We start from the raw sequence: 14,819 nt of genomic DNA, 5'->3' as shown, positions 1-14,819 counted from the left end.
CCCAGTTCTACTGTCCCGAGCGAGGACTAGTGAAGGAGAAAAACTGCCGAAGGGGGCACTTCACCTCCTTCTGGGAATGCCACTCACCTTGGGCCATTTGTAAGTGCCAACTTTGGTGTCATAGCGTGTCTTCCCACCTCTAGAGTCAGTAAATTCCAAATAATCATACCTGTGAAAGCAGAGTCCCTGTTACTTCCATCTCCTGTTTTTGACCCACTGTGGCTTGAGAAAAGAACCTATGAGCCTCACCTTTTTTCAGTTTCACATCTTTCATCAAATTCCACCTCAAAATAAGTTGCCCCTGGGCTAACAAAGACAGACACTTCATGGCAGTTGTTTTCATAGTTGTGGGTGGATTCCTTGGTCCATGTATGCAATACCACAGGCTGTTCCTGCTGCCAGGTCTCCACGTCCAGCTAGGAAGACAAATGAGTCAAGAAAACAGCTCAGATCACTTCACTCCAGCCAGTATAACAGGGTGCTTATCAGTGCTGCAGGGATATGGGCTCTGACAGCTCTGGAAAGGTCCTGTGTGGGGCTAAAGGGAATGTTTGACCTTGCAGTCCATATAGACATCAACATCTGCTCATCACTTAGTACAGCACACACCTGCTTTTACTATATTCCAAGGGCTGTGACCAGCTTCTGTCTTTCAGCTATGACAGAACTATTTCTTACAAATGATTACAAGTATGACTTTTCAGTGGAGAAAAAAACAAAAAAAAATTAATGTGAGATTTAACAAAACAAGGCTTAACATTATTATTTGAGATGTTGGCAAGTCTGAGGTTTCTCCCTTCTTCCCCGACCCCCTTTTAAACTTATTAAATGTATTTTCTATTGCCATAGGGCTATTGTGGGATGCTGACCATTAGAAACTTTGTTTACTGAAAAATAATTTGCCTTTGAAGTCTTCTAAACTTCAGCTGAGTATTCACCCCTATGAATTTTATACATTTTCACATGCTATTAATTGCATGGCTTCCTTTGGGTCTCTTTTCTGATACTGATGATAACAAATCTACTAGGGTCAGCATTTACTACCCTTGTTGGAAGAACTGATCTACATGTTGAGGCATCAGTCAGAACAGTCACTCTCTCCAGGAGAGGAAAATGCAGGTTCAAGGGCCACCTTGAGTCACCTTGCTCAGGCCTCCTTCAGGGTCACTGCATAGCTTCTTCAACAGCTCTGTGAGGGTGCTGAACTCTCTCAGGAGTGTGCAGTGGGAAACATCTAAAGTGCAGAAGTCTAGTAGGAAGATGACCTGCAGGAGGATGAACGGAGGGCTTAGCATCTACTTTAGGCTCTCTCTGGCTGAGCACCCCTCCCACCTTATTACAGACAGCTCCCATTTTCTCTTACCAGTTGACGAGCTGCCATGGAAAACACCGAATTACATAATTTTTCTACTATGGTCTTTCCACTATACTGTGACAAAAGGGATTCCAAAATCATTCTCATGCTTGCCAGAAACTGTCCCACATCTACCAAAACATAAGGAGAGTAGTTAATACTTTATATAGGAGAAACATTACTTGCTTAATTGTCACCAAAGATGAAGCTACAGAGCAGTGGTTCTCAACCTGTAGGTCACGACCCTTTTGTAGGTCAAATGACCCCTTTCGCAGAGGTGGCCTAAGACCATCAGAAAACACAGATATTTACATTACAATTCATAACAGTAGCAAAATTACAGTTATGAAGTAGCAAGGAAATAATTTTACGGTTGGGGGTCACCACAACATGTATTAAGGGGGCTCAGCATTAGGAAGGTTGAGAACCACAGCTATACAAGGATACAGAAGCAGGGGTTCTAGATCAGATGAGACTGTTAGCCATTGTGCAAATGCTTCTGGGAGGGGAAGGCAGTACAGATTTCAGTAAAAGGCTGCCATTAAAGTGAGTGATGCCTTTGTTTTTGTTACTTTTCAGAGAAGTGGAGATAACATTTCTCTAAGTGAAGCTGTGCCAGTTACGAAGGCACATGCCTGTAATCCTAGCACTATGGAACTGAGGTAGGAAAATTGTGAGTTTGAGGGTAGCCTGGGCTAGTAGTGAGACTCTGTCTCAAAGAAGAAGAAAGATAAAAAGCAGCCCTGTTACAGGGCCATAATACAGGAAGCCACATGCACGCCTGCTATGACTAAGGAAGGGCATTCTCGCCAGGTCAAACTCAGACACGTGTCTGTGGCCATGGACTGCTGACACTCACATTTTTCAATAAGATCCACGGCAAGCTCTTTGGCTGTGGTGTCTGTGCTCTTGAGCTGCAGGAAGCACCAGGAGAGCAGGCTGCCTTGCACAGACCAGAACAGGGAGAAGAGCACGGAGCCAACCTCCCCATGGGCCCGGCTGAGCATCAACAACTCACACTGCAAGAAAGCAGACAAAGTGTCCAAACAAGACTATTCAGAGAGCACAGTGAGAGATCTCTACCAGAGCAACTATCACTAGAAAACAAAACAAACACCATGCACATGGGGAATAGTCAATCCAGTAGCAAGCCAAGAAAGATGGCTTTATGAAGACTCCCTTCTTCAAAAGGTTTTCCTCCATAGGACATCTATTTCTGCATCCCAAGGAACCCATTCCACTGCTGATCTCTGCCTTCTCTTATATATTCATGTTTCTTCTCTCTCTGTGGCTCTTCCCAAGTATCTGATCAAATTTCCCCTACCCTAAAATAACTTCATCTTTCTATGGATGTCTAACCATCATCTTTGTTCTTGAAACTTTGAGGAGGTCACTTGACCACTACAGATAAACTCTTGCACATAAGAATCGTAGGTATAATTTATATCGGCACCATTGTGGAATAACTTCCCCAAGCTAGAACTAAATCATCAGATGAATTATGATGTGTCAAAAAGGCTACTGGACACAAATGAAAGACAGCACATATGTCAACATTAATGAATCTCAAAAACAATGCTCATTAAAGCAAATGTGTCACAGAGGATTACATGCATATGATTCTGTAAGGCAAAACCAACACCCTGTGTAAGAATAACGAGAAAGGCCGGGCGGTGGTGGTTGCGCACGCCTTTAATCCCAGCACTCGGGAGGCAGAGGCAGGCAGATCTCTGTGAGTTCAAGGCCAGCCTGGGCTACCAAGTGAGTTCCAGGAAAGGCACAAAGCTACACAAGAAACCCTGTCTCGAAAAACCTAAAAAAAAAAAAAAAAAAAAAGAATAACGAGAAAGGAAAAACAGGGAACCAGTGAGCCCAGATGAAATTATTTAGAGAGGAGTGAGGAGGCTAGGCCACCAAAGGGCTAGTGGCAGGGAGCCTGGACTTCAGAGACCAGTCCTTAAAGAGAGTTTTGACTTTTAAATTGTGTGTGTGTGTGTGTGTGTGTGTGTGTGTGTGTGTGTGTGTGTGATCCATCCAACTATCCACCCACACACGCACCCACCCACCCACCCATCCTCTTCTGCATGTGTACCTCATCATAAAAGGTAGTTACATAGCTGGGCATGGTGGTATATACTTTAAATTCTAGCACTCAGGAGGCAGAGGTGGGTAGATTTCTGTGAATGCAAGGCCAGACTGTTCTATATATTGAGTTCCAGGCCAGCTAGGGTGTGAGACCCTGCTTCATTCATTCATTCACTTACTTATTTATTTATTTTGTTTTTTTGAGATACGGTTTCTCTGTGTAGCCCTGGATGTCCTTGAATTTGCTCTGTAGATCAGACTGGCTCAAACTCAGAGAGCTGCCTGTCCCTGCCTCCCGAGTGCTGGGATTAAAAGTGTACACCACCACATCTGGCTCTATTTTTTTTTTAAGGGGGAAAAAAGGATGGAGAGCTGAATTGGTTCAGAGGTTGAGAATACTTATTACTTTTGCAGAGAGCCTGGATTCAGTACCCAATACCCACATGGTAGCTGACAACCATCTGTAACTCCAGTTCCAATGGATCTTATAACCTCTTCTGTCCTCCAAAGGCACCAGGCATGTATGTCATGCACATACATACATACATGCAGGCAAAATACTTACATACATAAAATAAAAATAAACTTAAAAAACTTAAAGGTGCCTTCATGTATTGTGGTTTTACTTCTGCCTCTCATTTTTTTGTTTCTGGGGACACCATTCCTCACAGGTATCAGTTATCACATGGAGGTCAAAGCTTCTCCCTGCACCTCAGATGCTCTGCTCACCCATCCCCTCACTTTTTCTCCCCTCGGAGCTGCAGTTCTCTTGAAATCCTGCCCACGATCCTTCCTGCTCTTCCAGCTGTGCTTTCTTTGTAGATGCCTTCCAAGTGCCCAGCTGCCAGTCAGAGCTTCAACAACCATTGGTGTGTTATACATTAAGGTGCCCAGCACTGCCTCCTTTCTGGAGTGTGCAGCCAGATCTCACCTCCTAAGGCTCTACATGTCCAGAGTCCACTCATTGCTATTCTTCTCTTTAAGCACCTGTTCCTTCCCATCTTGTCACGGGCTCTCTCAGTCTGCACTGCCTCCATCTTCATTTCTGGTAGACAAGACCTTATTTATGTCTCTCCCAGGCTCCAGCACCACCTTCTTCAAAACACCTTTCCTGAACTCCTTTAGAAAGGGCTAGGTGTGCTCCCCAGCCTCTCCTAGGACCACATGCCCACCCTCTGATGGCATGACTACATAGTGAGAAGTGTCTGATCACATGTGATCACATGTCTTCTGCTCTCCAGACTGGGTTCCTCTATCACTATATCCTCTGTGCCTGGCACAGGGCCTTGCAGGCATCCAGTGGATACAGGTGAATAAACAAACTCAGGAGAAAACTTTCAGGCAAGCCATTCTGACCACTTTTACACTTTTTCCTAATCCAACTCTACCTCTCTTGGATAATCACCAGTATCTCAGGGAACTATATAAGAGGCTGAAAGATCTCTGCCTAGGTGGTTCAACACAGATCTAACTTCCCCTGTGTTCAGATGAGACAGGGGTGACAGGATAAGTGCTTGATCTCCAAATACTAAGTCTTACGGAAAATTCTCAAACACAAATGCCACCTCATTTCTCTAGTTACAGCTTACAAGTGTGACCCTGTGGAAAGAGGACAAGACAGAGTGGCCCAGATTTTAGTCCTGGTTCCAGCATTTAGCAGCTCCTCCCACAGAAAGCATAACCAGCCAGAGTGAAGCCCAGTGGGATCCCTGAAGTTTTCTACATCAGCATGTGACTGCAGAGGGACCTGGGAGCGCTTAGAAAGACTTGCACTTGAGGAACATACAGGATGGTGATGAGGTTCAAGGCATGGGAATGGCAGAAACAAGATGGAGACTAGAATGAGCAGTGGCCAGCTGGGGTAGAGAGCACATGTAGGTAAGAATTAGTTAGAGTGAGCATTATAAGGAAGACTCAGAGAAGAGCAAAAGAGTCCAGAAACATGATAGAGAGCACCAAGTCAAAAACAGAGAATAAATGAAATGCAAAAGTCATGTTAGTTTGAAGACATGGTAGCTAGACAGCAGTCAGCCTCAGTGGGCCTATGACCATTGGTGACGTAGTTAGCCTAGATGCTCTGTGAGTAAGGGCTACAAGAGAAGTGGAGGGGCTGCTCAGTAGCCCACTCCTGCGGTGGCTCTATCAACAACCTGATAACAGGAAAGCACGAACAACTGGAGGAGACCAGGGCCAGGGATGTGGCTCAGTTGGTATGTTGCCTAGCATATACGAAGCCCTGCATTTCATCCCAGCACTGTAAAAACTGGGTATGGTGGCACATGCCACCTCTAGTCAAGGCACACAGTGGGTGGAGGCAGAAGAATCACAGACTTAAAGTCATTCTGGGTAGGCTAGTCTGGGATAGATGAGACTGTATAAAAAACCAAAAGCACCAAAAACAAACAAACAAACAAACAAACAAACAAATCAACTTAAAGACACTCAACCACAAGGTACAAGATTCTGAAGTCCACATTTCCAAATACCTTTTTCCTACTATGCGAGCACCTTGAAATCTCAGGTTTCTAGAGTTAGCCAAGGAGGCTATCTCAGAGTCTCCTGGGGTGCTTGGTAAAAATGCTTAAGATTTTGAAAACAGCAGCATGGGGTGGGGCCTGGAAACCATATTTCTGTCAAGCAGTACTTATTTGTTAGCAGTATGGGCTGCATTCTGAGAAGTACAAAATATAAATATATCACCAGCACAAGATAAAGAGATCATAATATCATAGTTATTAGGGCAGAAAATTCATGAACTAATCTTAAGTTTTTAAAAAGCCAAATCAGTTTAAAATTAGAAAAAAATATAAAAAAATCAGAACTTGCTGGGCTCACTGATCAGTACTCCCCGGGCACTTGATGACTTCATCCCTCTGTTCATAGAAGTCTTAGCAAGCAAGGACTCATACGTTTTTGTTTCTTGCTGAGGTAAACAAAAAGCCGCTAATTTGACTGCAGAGGCTGGCTGGAAACCTCTGTGTCCATGTGAATCAGTCAATATCAAAGTCTAATCATATTGTAAATGAGGGCTACAAGGAGGGCACAGTGACTGGCATACTCATGCTCCTGAAAGCAGGAAGTAAAGACAACAGGTCGCTGTCACTAGGTACCTCTCGAGCAGCAACAGAGAGGAGGGTGTTCATAACCGCCAGGACTTCACTGGTGTTTGTGTTGGTCAGGTCACTTTTCTCAGGTAAAAGCAGAAGACCTCCTGGATCTTTATCACTGAAAGGACACAAACTTGTCAAACACCTGGTTACAGAAGAGGATTTTCATGTTTTCTACCCTGAAGGTTCCAAAAAAGAATGTAGACAGATTTCAATGTCAGGAGTCCAAAAGACAAGCTTTATGCGTCCATTATATTATATGCAAATCCATTAGCATCTTGGATAACAACACATCTTCAAATCTTCCCCATTCCTGCTTCTCTTGTTTCTGCAAACTACTATTCTGTGCTTGTGTGTGTGTGTGTGTGTGTGTGTGTGTGTGTGTGTGGTGTACATGTGTATGGAGGCCAGAAGATAACCTTGTGTATTTGTGTAGTGTTCTTCAGGAACTGCCTGCTGTGTTTGAGAAAGGGTCACTCATTGGCCAGGGACCTGCCACCTTGGCTGACTGGTCAGCAAGCCCTAGGGATCCATCTGCCTCTGTCTCCCCAGCACTAGGGTTACAAGTCACACCACCAGGCCTGGCTTTTGTTTAAATGTGGATTCTGGGGATTGAACTCAAGTCTTCTTGCAAGGCAAGCACTTTACCAGCTGAGCCACCTCCCCAGCCTTATTTTCTTAGACAGGGCTTTTCTATGTAACCTAGACAGACCTGGAACTCACTATGTATGTGACCCAGGCTGGCCTCAAACTCCCAGAGATTCTTCTTTTTCTGTTGCCTAAATGCTGGAATTACAAGCATGTGCCACTACACTGGATTGCAGTTAGTTTTTAAGTAGTTGGGTCTGTAGATTTAAATATAAGACCTGAACCTCCTTTAGTTACAGTTTTTCTTTTCTTAAAAATTCTCTTAGAAATGGAAGCACTCAGAAAGTAATCCACAAGGGGCCCAACTATAACTGGTTTTATAATGACTAGGACTTGGGGTACATCACTATTCCAATCACTCTTATACCTAGTAGGAACTTCACAAACTGATCTTTTTAGATTAACAGAGAAAGCACAATTCCAAAAGACATGAGAAACAAGAAATAGCTAAAATAATAATAATAATTTTGCAAAGATTCAAAGTACTTGACTAGATAAAGAGAAGTAAACTTACCTAAAATATGTGCAGAGTGAACGGAAAGTGAGTTGCAGAGACTGCTTGTGTTCATGCTCAGTGACATTCTTCTAGGAAACCAGAAACTGTACATTTAGAAAATTGATTCCATAACATTCTTGAGACCTTAGAGCAGCACAGACCACCACAGAACACCACCACCCACTGGACCATCTCATAGCATCCAACTAAGCCTGTAAGCAGCACCTCTCCATGGCTTTTGCCTCAGCTCCTGCCTCCAGGTTCCTGCACTGACTTCCTTTAAATAAGCTCTTCTCTCTCCAAGTTGCTTTGGTCATGGTTTCTCATCATACAAATGGAAACCCCAACTAAGACAGAAATTGGTACCTCGGTCATGGCGTATTACTGTGAGAGACCTAACCATGTTGTTTTTTGAGGACTGTAAAAGGACTGGAAATTCAGGCTAGAAAAGCCATTGAGTATTCAAAGCTTAGTTGGTGAGCTGTTCTATGGGAGCTTAGAAGATAAGAGTGTTGAGAGAAATGCAGATGATGGAGGCCTGGCTTATGAAGGTCCAGAGGGGAGTTTGAGAGTCACCTAAAGAATCTATTAGGACCATTGCATATTTTGAGTTATGAATCTGTGGTTCTGGTTAGCTGGGGTTGAAGAATCGGCTGTGATTAACAAGAGACCAGAACCACTAAAGTAAAACTGTTGCTTTCCTGGGACAATTGACACTGATCAGCTGAAGCTAAGAAATTAGCAGTGATTAAGAAGAGACCAGCATTATTGGGGTATGTTTAATCTAGTGGCTTGTTCTGTTCTCTAATCTTCAGGCAAATTTTATTAGAGTACACAATATATCACCACAGAAATCTTCTGGAAAGTGTTTCCTCAAAGTCAGCACACAGAAGCTGTGTTCCAGAGGCAGCCAAGGTTGTACCTCACACTGACAACCAAACTTGGTAATATATAAGAATCATTCAGGTGGTGCTGGTTTTGAAGGAATGAAGGAGTCATAGAGAACAGCTGAGGTGTGGCACTGTGAGAGGCCAGGCAAGGCTACTGGAGAAAGTACAGCTTCAGTAGCAGTTGAAGGCCCAGAACTAAAAGGGTTATGCAGAGAAGCTGAGACTCAGCACCATGAAGGCAGCCCATGAGAGGCTATTGGAGAGAGTGCAGCCCAGTTGCAGCAAGAGAGTTTTGGAGCGTCAGTGCCATGGGACGACCATCAACCATAGCAACAGGTGTGGAGCGGAGCTGGCCTGAGCTTAGGAGACGAGCTGTGTGTTCTGCAGAGAGCAGAGCTCGAGAAGTGACCAGAGCCCTTTGGAGGAGCCCAGAAGATGAGTGAGTGCCAGTATTGACACTGAGTTATTTCTACACTTGGAGTTTGATTTGGTTTCACTTTGATGGTGACTGTACCCTGGTTCTTCCCTCTTGAAGTAAGACAGTATTTAACTTAGTCTTGATTTTACAGGAGCCCACAGTTGAGACACTTTTAACTTTTAAAGAGATTTTTGAATTTTACAAAGATTGGATTTTAAAAGAGTGAATTTTTAAAGACTGTAGGACTTTCAAAATTTGAAATGCTTATGTTATAATGTTGATATTCATGTGTGATCTTGGAGATAAACAAGAAAGGAAATGTTATGGATTAACAGTGATATGTTTATGTGTCAACTTGACAGGGGTCATCAGCCCTTGAGCACCTATTTCTATGTAAGGCATTGAGGGAAATTCCAGAGGACTTAAGACCTAGGCCTCTGCTAGGAACAAAACAGTGGGAAGATAAGAGATGGTCACAACGAACACAGTTACCTGAAGAGAATTGTTTAGCAACATCAAAGTTAGCAGTGCTGTTTAATTCACCAGAGTGTGAAGGGAAAAAAGCAACCTTATTCCTTTCTGAAGGGATGAACAGAGAGACAAGGCTGCTTTGCTAACAGACACACCATTCAAGTGGTCAGATGTCTCCTGTTTCATATGGGACACATGCTAACAACAACATCAACAACAAATCATCATTCAGCTACCTGATGAATGCTTCCAGCAAACAAATGGGGAAGTTTTTGGTATAAAATATTCCATTTGGCAATACAGTGCTTTTAACTATGAAAAGTACCTTTTACCACAGTACTGACTCTCAGTAACATGGAGAAGTGCCCTAGGAGGGTAGGAAGACCAACTGAGGATTAAAACGTGGTTATGTTTTCTTCACAGTCATATATTAAGCTGGTTATTAATATAATAGGTCAGGGGTTTACTTCAAAATGACACTGGGTGGGTGGGAGAACTGGGGAGTGAGGTATATCACAGATGAAACAAGATTAGCCTGAGTGATAAGGATTCACTATATTACTGCTTTAATTTTTTTCTTGTAATTGCTTTAATTTCTTCGTGGGAAAGAAAGGTAAGAATATTTGGTTGTAGGCAAGTCATAAGGGTGAAACTACACTGTGACTATGAAGAGGACAAGTTGTGAAATCCAGATTGAGTATAGTACACGTACTTCAAATGCTCATGCAAAGCCTGGCAGATAGTGATTGTGTCAGAAAACACTGTCACGTATTTAGAGAAGATAAAGACTAACTCAGTCATGACACACACACACTTTTGGTACATAGTTACCATCATGGTGAAGAGCTGGTCCCGCCGGGTCTGTCGATCAGGAAAGAAGATGGCAGCCCCATTGAGAAGGGTGTTCCTGACTTCTTGTTTTAGGATCTCCATGGGCATGGAATCTCCATCAGCTCTATCTACCACTAATGGAGAAAGAACAATGGGTCAGCTCTACCACATTCCATCTATTCACTCACTAATCTGCTATAACTGATTACAGATTCACTACTCTCCATGTTGTACTTTGTATCAAAGTGAGATATTTCTGTATATACATTAGGTAGTATAAGTAATTTAGTTTTTGTTGACATGTAACCAAAACAAAGACTATATGGACAAGTTTTTGTCTTTGTTTGTTCTCTTCAGACACACTTGGCAAAGCCTTAAAAATACTCTCAGATGTGGCATGTGTTTCATCCACAATCTGTTATTACAATCTCTCACTCTCATCTACTGGCCTCATCCCAGTGTCTTGAATGAAGATAAGGCTGAACAGTGTGATAGTAATTACCCCCATATAATAGAACTGCATCTGAACCTAGCAGGAAGTTGGCTGTAAAAGAACAAATCCTCAATTCAAAATAGTAATCCAAAAGGCATCAAACAAAATGCTCCTATTATGTTAGGGATGTAAACCAGTTGGAAGAATGCTTGCCTAGCATTTGTGATGCTTTGGGTTTGAGGTTCAGGATCACATAAAACAGTACAATGGCACTTGCTTATAATTCTGGGTACCCAGGAGGTAAAGACAGGAAGATCAGAAGTTCAAGGCCATTTTCAACTGCTTAGTGAGTGGGAAGCCAGTTAGGATACATAAGACCTATTCTCAAGGAAAAAAAGAAAGAAAAGAAAAGGAGGGAGGGAGGAAGGAAGGCAGGTTCATGTCCCACAGTGCCAATCTCTGGCTCACATGATCACTGGACCCCTCACACTTCTATAGGCAAGTGGCCACTGTACAAAGTCACATTCAAGGCAAACCCCAGTCCCTACCATCACATAAGTGTGTGTAGAGCTCCTTGGCAGCCTGCATTCCCTCAGGGCACTGTGCGGCAGGCTTCTCCTCCTCAGAGGCAGCTGGTGGGTCACTCTGCAGCACTGAGAAGCAGCTCTGCAGAAGCTGCAGCAGCAGGGTCTGCGCACAAATGCATTCTTCCCTTGGGCTTCAGAAGGACAAAGAACGTCAGAGAACAGAAGGGCAGGTTCATTTCACCCTCCAAAGCCTTATAGCTGTCTACAACCAAGTTCCCTCAAGCCATCAGGTTCAGTAAAGGAATGCCAAGCCAGAGGAAGCTGGGAGGAACACTACCAAACACTTGAAAACAGACCCTGTCTGACTGCCCACTGGGGAAGGAAGCATATTTATGATTTGTTTCTTCACCAGTAAGATGAGGAGACAAATCATGTCCTTTATCTAAAAAGCTGGGAGGATCACAACAAGAAGAGGCTTAAACTTTGGATTTTTTTCCCATGATTTTGGAATATTAGCACATGCATGCATGCATCAGAGAGGGAAAGGGAAGAAGGGAATAGAGGGGAGGGGAGTGGAGGGGAGGGGAGTGGAGTGGAGGGGAGTGGAGGGGAATGGAGTGGAGGGGAGGGGAGGGGAGGAGAGGGGACCAGAGGGGAGGGGAGGAGCAGAAAGGGGGAGGAAAGGGGAAGTGAGGAGAAGAGAGGGGAGGGGGAGTGAAGGGGATGGGGAAAGAAGAGAGCTCTCTTGGAGTCGAGACCCAAGTTTAAATATGAAATTCATGGAGTTGGGGAGATGACTTGCTCCACAATCATAAAAACTGGTATTCAGATTCCATTTCTCATGTAACAAGCTAGGTATCCCTGTGAATGCTGTAACCCAGCTCCAAGGTGTGTGTGTGTGTGTGTGTGTGTGTGTGTGTGTGTGTGTGTGTGTGTGTGTTTGGGGAGGAGGTGGGGGATCAGAGACAGGATTTCTAGGGCTTACTGGCTTCCAGCCTAACTAAGGAAATGTTATGCCCAATGCCTCTTCTGGCCTCCACATATACACAGGTCCATGTACCCACCCTTATGAGCATCAAGTCAGTCAGTCACTCTCTCTCTCTCTCTCTCTCTCTCTCTCTCTCTCTCTCTCTCTCTCTCTCACACACACACACACACACACACACACACACACACAAATAAACAAGTCAATAATTTTTAAATATGAAATTCATTTTTTTTGTATACAACTTCTTTCCCTTTTGTTTGCAGTGCTGGAGACTGAAGCCAGGGCCTTATGCATGCTAAGTTAGCACTATGTCTCTGGGCTACGACTCCCAACCATACAATATTTTTAGCTCAGCTGCATTTTGACTATGATTCATGAAGTGAGATGTGGAGTTTTCCACTTGTGACATACAAAAATTTTTTCCAACTTTGGGATTTTGGATAAGAGATGTTCACCTTATATCACTGTAATACCTGACCTGTTTACTTAGCAGGACAATCATAAGGAAATGTTTGGGGAATGCTTCCTAAACATTTTATAGAAATCTGAGGTGCCATTTTCAACAATCAAATATTTCAAATCAGAAGAATACATATAAGAAAAAAAATTAGAAAAAAACATCCATTTCAGCTTTTATGATTGTCACTTTATAACAAATTTTGACCTACTTTTGCTTTAATTTACTATAAAAATTCCAGAAGATCTGCAAATCAAGACCTGTGAAGTCCAGGAAAGACTTATATTTTAAGCCACTTTCCTTCTGCTGCACCTAAAAAATGATAAAGACCAGAAAAAAGTAAAATTAAAAAATATATTTAGAGAAATATTGGGATGTCTCATCTATTTGTCATGGTTAAGAAGTGAGATGATCCACCAGAGTGAAACTCCCACACAACCCAGAAATACATGCATGTGCATACACAGATAACTGTGACACTAACACACACATCAAGGTGTACATGAAAACGATGCTCAGGACTGTCCTGCAGTCTGTCTGGCCTCCCTAACGTGGGCTGCGCTTCTGTAACCATGCTACTACTCCTAGGCCTCTCTCTCTCTGCTGTGATAAGAGTTCTTGGCTGACAGAGACCCAAACGCCATATGCACACTGGCTCAAGAACCCCTTGTCACTGAAGGGAAAGGAAGCTAAGAGTATACACTGCTGTACACACCCAAGGGCTCCCCTGAAGTAAGCCAAGCACTTGGTAAGACACTGTGACTTACTAGTAATTGTAAAAGTCAGCATCAAAACCCCAAATATTTCAAATTCAAACCCTGACAGTTTCATCTATTTAGTAAATGAAATTCACCTGTAAACTTGAGAAGCAATTCTAAGACTTAACAAATCTTGTGATGCTGCTTTGTGTGGTGCCCCTGGGCAAGCACAGGTAAGTACAGAAGCACATATCTGCAGGTCTAGTCCGAGGAACCTCACAGTGGCTTCCTGCCATGTAGATTCCACAGACCGGTGTCGCCGAGCCCACTCTCCCCAGCCTTTTTGTATTACCATGCAGTAGGAGAGTTGCTGTGCTCACTGATATTGCCATCGCTTCAGAGAGGCCAGGTTTTAAAGGTGCCTACCTCCCTTAACATTGTCATTCATTTCTCCTAGAGGAATGTTGTACAACAATGGGAAAAAGCCCTACCAGGTCATGGGCGAGCTGCTGGATGAACTGCAGGGTCCTGAGGAGCAGGGTGGCCCCATAGATATTCTCTGTGTCCTTTCTGCAGTGGGCACAGAGGATACTTTGTTCAGCTTCTGCCCTTGCAGGCCGGAGGTACCCACAGATGCTCAAGCCTTGTACACCCAAGCGCTCTGCTGACTCCTGGCGGGTGCATAGGAACTTCACCATCAAGTACTAGAAAGGAAAAAAGAGACCTAAGAGAAGGACTTGGAGTCCCTAAGTGCAATGAAGGATGATTCAGAGGCTTTTTAGGAAAGTCCCCCATGGTTTTAGTTAAGTATTTTAAAAAGAGTCACCATGCCCAATACTGGGGACACAAAATAAGTTCAGTATCTTCAGCCAACAGAGAAAGAATACAAACCCTGGATAAGTGAGGCTTTGTAAAGATCATACTAAGAACAATGGCTTCATCAAAGGCAAAAGCCAGGTAGGAGTGAGAGGACTAGGTTTGCTTCTTGGCAGTCATTTTGAGAAAGAACAAAACCCAAAACCAGATAGTTGATGAAAACAGTCAATTCCCTATGGAATCACTTCAAGTTCTCAACCAGCACATGCAACTCATGCACTGGAAGCAAAGAGACAGCCTTGTCTGTGCAAAGGCATTTCAAAAGCTCAGCTTTGGTGCAAACTGCTTCTCAAAGGGAAAATTCCTTTCATAAAGGCCTTGCTATCTTCGCTTATTTCCAGTTTTACATTTTACTTAGTTATTTCATGTGTGTATTTCACAGTGTGCTTGTGGAGGTCAGAGGACAAACTGAAAGAGTTGGTTCTCTCCTTCTGTGTTGGTCCCAGGGATCAAACTCAGGTCTCAGGCCTCTTTACTCACTGAGCCGTCTCCCTGGAAAGAAAGTCTCTCTGAACCTATCACTCAACTGTACAGACATGT

The 14,819-nt window shown here is 43.5% G+C and overlaps 1 protein-coding gene across 2 annotated transcripts in view; it reads right to left on the bottom strand.

Moving 5' to 3' along the window:
• The window catches only part of Zzef1 (zinc finger ZZ-type and EF-hand domain containing 1), a 131,339-nt gene that overhangs the window by 64,029 nt on the left and 52,491 nt on the right, over window positions 1–14,819 (bottom strand). Inside the window, exons 13-23 of one of the 2 annotated variants that reach the window (XM_028888687.2) lie at window positions 13,895–14,107; window positions 12,917–13,017; window positions 11,282–11,451; window positions 10,301–10,434; window positions 7,709–7,779; window positions 6,550–6,664; window positions 2,214–2,373; window positions 1,364–1,485; window positions 1,143–1,265; window positions 250–416; window positions 88–169 (exon numbers count right to left, since the gene is read on the bottom strand). In XM_028888687.2, the coding sequence (XP_028744520.1) occupies window positions 88–169; window positions 250–416; window positions 1,143–1,265; window positions 1,364–1,485; window positions 2,214–2,373; window positions 6,550–6,664; window positions 7,709–7,779; window positions 10,301–10,434; window positions 11,282–11,451; window positions 12,917–13,017; window positions 13,895–14,107 (1,458 nt within the window). The remainder of the gene's footprint in view (window positions 1–87; window positions 170–249; window positions 417–1,142; window positions 1,266–1,363; window positions 1,486–2,213; window positions 2,374–6,549; window positions 6,665–7,708; window positions 7,780–10,300; window positions 10,435–11,281; window positions 11,452–12,916; window positions 13,018–13,894; window positions 14,108–14,819) is intronic. The other variant, XM_028888689.2, reaches the window with a different exon arrangement.

This window comes from Peromyscus leucopus, chromosome 8b (genome assembly GCF_004664715.2).
Source record: "Peromyscus leucopus breed LL Stock chromosome 8b, UCI_PerLeu_2.1, whole genome shotgun sequence".
Lineage (NCBI taxonomy): Eukaryota > Metazoa > Chordata > Mammalia > Rodentia > Cricetidae > Peromyscus > Peromyscus leucopus.
This window is presented reverse-complemented; position numbering and strand designations above follow the sequence as displayed.